The following is a 6177-nucleotide window of genomic DNA, read 5'->3' as shown; positions in this document are numbered from 1 at the left end:
AGAAAATACAAAGATTTGTGTATCGCCATTCAGCCGAAATATACACAGATATGATTTATCGCCCATGCAGCCTTATATACTCCCCCAGCATCAGGTGAGTTTGTGTGGGGCGTGTGTCAGACCCTATGGTCAGACCATGTGACTAACCTGTGAGTAAAGCAGAACTCACACCACCCTGTCTAGACTTGTTGTGCTTATCTGCACGCACGCACACACACACACACACACACACACACACACACACACACGTGCACGAATGCGCACGCATGCACGCACACACGCACGCACACACACACACACACACACACACACACACACACACACACACACACACACACACACACACACACACACACACACACACACACACAGTTTGTTCGGGAATAGATGGAGACTGGTAGCCGTAATACACTGGAAATGAAAAGGAGATTCCCAGGAAAGTGATGTGAAAACGCTTTTGAGGTTTTACAGTCCAGTCAAGGTCACCCATTGGAAATATTTTTTAATTTCTTGGAATAATATCTGGGGAGAGGATTCATAGCCTACATATTTAGGAGTTTACAGGAATGACTGATCTCTATCAAGGAGAAATGAAAATAAAAGTTGAATTACAAAATGCTGTAGGCTATGTGAGTCCATAGGGAAAATGTCACTCGATATACAATCATCAATACAAAATATGCATTGTCTTAATGTCTTCCTCAAAATTGTGTAAGCTCCACATAACTATTAAAATCCTTTCAAAACAGTTGGGGCACATTATTCCATGGTGATGTGTTATATGTTGAGGACGAGGTAAACAAATAAATAAATACATTCAGGCATCAGCTACCACTGATCGCAGCTGATGCAAGCAGGCAGTCCACTGTGCAATGCTCTGTCACTTGTCCTGTCTGAGGAAGGAAAATCACATTCTTTATGTAGTGTTCTGACTTTCCCCAGTTTTAAAGTAAATCCATACTCTTGCCCATATTTTCAACTCAGTCTTGTCAGCAGCCATATCTATCATCCCAAAATCCATTCGGCTATATTCTATTTATTGCCTGTGTTATTTCTACTGTTTTATTGCTTATTCTATATTTTATTGCTTGTTATATTCTTTTTCTCTGCTGAATCCTATTCTACTTTTGCTGCGGCATTAGCCTACCTCATTTGGGAATCCGTAATATGTCATATTTTCTTTTCTTCTCTGTGTCTCATATTTTTATCACCTTGTTTCACTCTTGAATGTAGGTAGCCTACTTTATGGCTTCTTGTAAAGCACATTGTAAACTGTAAGCTTTTAGATAAGCTCTATGTAGACTAGGCTACATAACAAAGTTATTAGTAGGCTAGTAGTAGTAGTAGTAGTAGTAGTAGTAGTAGTAGTAGTAGCAGTAGCCGCCTAGTAGTATAGTAGTAGTAGTATACAACAGTAAACAACTATTAATGTATGCAGGCTACTAAATGTTATTTACACTAGGTTAGCTAAATTATAGGCATTTAGGCTATAGACTAGCCTATGCATGTTCTGCATTGAAATTAGCCTAATAGTCATAGCATATAGTAACCTCCATTATATTAAAAACAGAATAATATAATGATAATGATAATAATAGTAAAAAAAAAAAAGAAAAAAAAAAAAAGTTAGGCTAGTCTAAAATATTTAAAAATAACAATAGGCCGTATTCCACTTCTGCTTCCAGCCCCAGAACCGTGGAGGGCCAGGTCTACGTGCCGGGCCTCTCAGTCCCTGTGCAATGCCCGGACATGTTGCGTGAGGCAGACCTGACTCACCCAGGCCAGGCAGAGAGAGAGAAAAGGCACGGCCCACACGTGAGCCAGCGCAAGCGCAGCTGATGCAACCAGGCAGTCGCTATATAAGCGCGTGTCCGCTCAGCTCGCAGCTCACTCACCCGACTTCTACACATGGATAAGATAAAGATACAGACTGGAGAGAGACTGGAGCTACTCACAATACAAGTAGAATGGTCTATACAGCGGCTCTGCTCGTCGGACCCGTGCTGTCGGAGGAGGAAAGCGTCGTGGAGATGATAGGAAAGTACTTCTTCCAGCTCAGCTCACCCTCACCGGGGCTGAAGACAAGCTCTGCCCGCAGGGGGAGCGTCGACAGCTGCGATGACATGGAGAAGAGCTCGTCGAGTAAGTTGTTTGGAAAGTTTTGTGTATTTTTTATTTTTAGATTCAAAAGTCATATCTTTAAAACGTAGCCTATACACTTTTTGGTCCTGTTTTGATTGACTGATGCATGTTTGAAATGTCTCATTATTAACAGAATCAGAAAAACGGTATTGATCCCCGAGGGGAAATTGCTACAGTTCCTCACAGACAGGGAAAAATAGACAGAGACATTAGGCTGGTCAAATAAAAATGGGCATTTGAAAAGTGAATTAAGAGTGCAGGTCCTGCTTTGTAATATTGCTTCTGACGGCAACAAATGTTTCTGATGTAACTGAGCCGCAGCTTGAATCAGCTGATGAGTGAGAGTGAGTCGGCTGGGCTGCTGATACTAAACTTTATTTCTGAATGATGACTCGGATTCATTTACCTTTATTACAAAACACGCTCTATATCGCATTATGTAAGCAAATATGACTAAAGTCGAGGGGCAAACAAATCAGCATTTATTGTTGTATACAGTGATGTAGTTTTTATTTTATTTTTTAGATTTACAGATTTACTTTTACCATGTATGAATTAATGTCAGAAATATTCATTTGATCATTAGAAAGGTGGGTTTTTACCATCCACCAGGCATTTTAGCCTATAGGGTCGCTACATTAAATTAAGGCTTAGTTCATGCTTAATAAGCATCAACTAACCCTTACTAATTGTGTTTGTGAACTGGTATTACTTTATACATTATTTAATAGTTTATAATATGCTATATGGTTATACACTTTCTTAATACTTATTAAGCATGAACTAACCCTTAATGTAGTTAACAGTTAATTAAGGGTTAGTTAGGCCTAATGCCAATTAACTAATGTACCCTTATTGTAAAAGTTACCAATGGATGGAACATTGTAGCCTATGAACGCTATACAGTACATCTGATGCAATGAGATACAATCTCACAGTCACTACTATTAAGGTGAGGCGTTGAGTGGACGAGCACTGAAGCACGCTAGAGATGAGCATGCGAAGCACACAATATTTCTAGTTGTCCTAACGATGCTCTTGGTTTCTCGCAACAGGTGCGGACTTGGACACGGGCCTGGCGTATGAAGAGACTGAGAGGCTCCTCCAGCAGGACATGACCCGGCAGATAGAGCGCTGTCTCTCGGAGGCCAAGGCTTCGACCCTCCACTGCCAGGTGCTGCTGCTGCCCCGCCACATGTCCTCCAGAGTGGGCCGCGACGTGCTGCACTCGTCGGCCGACGAGCCGTGCGGGCTGCGAGGCGCCTCCATCAAGGTGTACCTGCAGAGTCGAGATGGCCTGAAGGCTCTGGGCAGCATCACTCCAGACCCCAGCGTCACCCCCACCTTCGAGTTGTCCGTGGTCTTCAAGGCGGACGACGACGGCTGGCCGCCGCTCAAGCGCATCTTCGTTACCGACAAGGTGTTGAAACTGAGACCAGAGTACCGGCTGGTGAAGAGGAAACTGTACTCCTCCGCCAGCCCCATAATCCATGACTTCAGCTAGGGGTGAAGTTAAGATAGTCTCAATATCTCCACATTCCTCATTAAGCCCAGTAGTTTTCCTCTGTATGCCTTTTTCCCCTCATCTGAACTCTTAAATGTCAAGCTGCATGCAGAAGGTTTGCCTGGCACGCACTGACGTGAAAACACACTGGAGTTCACCAATTTTATATTGAGCTCTAAGGAAGCGTGTGGTTCCTTATTTCTTATATGAATAAGACTAACTTGCAGCACAAGGTCAAAACTGATTGTCTTATACACTGTAACTTACAGTATTTTGCACAAATAGATTGTTGAATGGAAACAATGGAAACTTCTTCCAGGAGTGAGCCGGTCTCTCTCCTGTCTTGTCTGTGGTGCGCTGTACTTTTATTTATAGATTGTAAAATAAATGTTTTGCACATAAATTCTCGGTCTTGTCCTTACTTGTACAATTCACGCCCATCTTTGGAGTGTACTTGTTCAATTCACTTAGTATAGACGTAATCTATAATAGCCATCAAAAATTGGTCATTGCTACTTTCTTGCACACATTGTGAAAATCTTAGTGAAACGACATACTTATAAGTAGTCTACAAACAAGGAAAAGTATCATGTAATGTAAGTTGGTTCCATGTCTGAGATCAGATCACTTATCAATATGATCAATATTCCAGTTTGCAATTTGTGAGGAAAAGACTGAATGCAGGTGGTGACAGCCATCCTAGGGCAGCTGTTGGAGTGCATACTAAAAAGGAAAACATTCTACTGAAGTGAAACCACAGTAAATGGCATAATGCTAAGGTGAATGACCATGCATGTAACTGAAAAAAACTCAACAGCAATTAAGATCAGAGAGGTAAACTGACTAAGCTCAAATAATAATCTTTTATTAAACAAATGTACAACAAAACAAAACACATGTATGTAACGGCTACCTAAACACAAAACTTTACACATGGTCCATCACAGAGGTACAAAACATATTTCCGTACTCCGATCTAACACGTACTACACAAACATGATTCTTACACTGCCTAATTCCATAGCACTGCCTGGCTACATCCTGATAATGAGGGACTTGGAGTCTATTTAAATGTCAATACTTACTACATACTGTATTAAGTATTGGCCAATACCAAGTACCATTCTGATCAGTACAGACTCACCGTGCGTTCACACCAAGGGGGGGGGGGGTTCACTCGCACGAGTTTGCTTGCATTATTAGCCAAAGTTGATAAATTTCAACTAGAGCGAACTGGCGATGAGGCAACATTCGCATCGTTGGCGCCATGGAAATTTCCGTCAATCGCCTCATTTGCGCTGCCCGGGGTGAAATCACATCTATTAACATGTTTGGATTGACTTTGTATGTAATCTCGTTGTTTGGATTGACTTTGTATGTAACTCGTTGTTTGGATTGACTGTTTGTAATCTCGTTGTGCAAATTTGCGAAAAGTCGCCCCAGTGTGAATGCCAAGTTAGCCCACTGGTTTGGGATAAATGGACAAAATGATCAAATCAATTATTCTCTATTAACTCATTCCACGCCAGAGTTCCAAAGAAACAGTCACCAGCCACCGCCAGGGTTTGTGAACATTTTCAGTGATTTTCCACAACCCACTGAATATGTTCTTCTATGACTACAGTATGTAAACACCGAAGCCGAATATCCCAAAAGAGAGAACAAAGACTCTACTTTCATGGAAAAAAATAGTTTGTTTCTGCCTTCTTCTGTTCTTTAATTATCGACACAGGAATGTAGGTCGTTTTCACCAAAACGCCCATCTCTGACAGGCAAGCCGAGATACATGCCTGTTTCTGCAGCGAAGCGAGATGAGAAATTCACCCCACACGGAGAGCGGACGGGGCGGGTTGCGCTCTCATGTTCTCTGTGCGTCTGGTGCTTCCTGGTACAGTGTGTGGAGGTCTGGTGCTTCCTGGTACTCAGTGTGTGGAGGTCTGGTGCTTCCTGGTACTCAGTGTGTGGAGGTCTGGTGCTTCCTGGTACAGTGTGTGGAGGTCTGGTGCTTCCTGGTACTCAGTGTGTGGAGGTCTGGTGCTTCCTGGTACTCAGTGTGTGGAGGTCTGGTGCTTCCTGGTACAGTGTGTGGAGGTCTGGTGCTTCCTGGTACTCAGTGTGTGGAGGTCTGGTGCTTCCTGGTACTCAGTGTGTGGAGGTCTGGTGCTTCCTGGTACTCAGTGTGTGGAGGTCTGGTGCTTCCTGGTACTCAGTGTGTGGAGGTCTGGGGACATATTTGACCGCTGAAATTGACACTATGTGAGGGCTTTACAAAGCAGATTACTAATCTAAGTGACAGGAGAAATGTTTGGTGTGTGTTTACCATGCTTCTCTAGTGAAAGAAATTATCCAGCGCTGAGTGACTGTCAGTCTGTCACGAGCCCGTGTCACAACGCACCTTGCCCGGGGGTAAACATGTCCTTACACCGCTTTGAGGATCCAGGCTGGATGTGTTTTATGTGCTACCTCCATGAAGGGTGGCCAAGCGCGCCATCTATCGTATGGCAGTGAAAAGACGGATTGACGCTAATTTG

At 43.0% G+C, this 6177-nt stretch overlaps 1 protein-coding gene across 1 annotated transcript; it reads left to right on the top strand.

The window, feature by feature from the left end:
* Window positions 1-1905: 1905 nt before the first annotated feature.
* On the top strand, window positions 1906-4043 carry LOC310790465 (DNA damage-inducible transcript 4-like protein). Its single transcript, XM_083652158.1, has 2 exons — window positions 1906-2142; window positions 3198-4043. Exons 1-2 carry the CDS (start codon window positions 1968-1970, stop codon window positions 3644-3646), a joined length of 624 nt encoding a protein of 207 aa, XP_083508284.1. The 5' UTR covers window positions 1906-1967; the 3' UTR covers window positions 3647-4043.
* Window positions 4044-6177: the final 2134 nt, after the last annotated feature.

The sequence above is a fragment of the Poromitra crassiceps genome, assembly GCF_964638095.1.
Source record: "Poromitra crassiceps genome assembly, chromosome: 15".
NCBI classification, from domain to species: Eukaryota; Metazoa; Chordata; class Actinopteri; order Beryciformes; family Melamphaidae; genus Poromitra; species Poromitra crassiceps.
The sequence above is the reverse complement of the archived record's forward strand: the minus strand, read 5'-3'. Positions and strand labels throughout refer to the sequence as shown.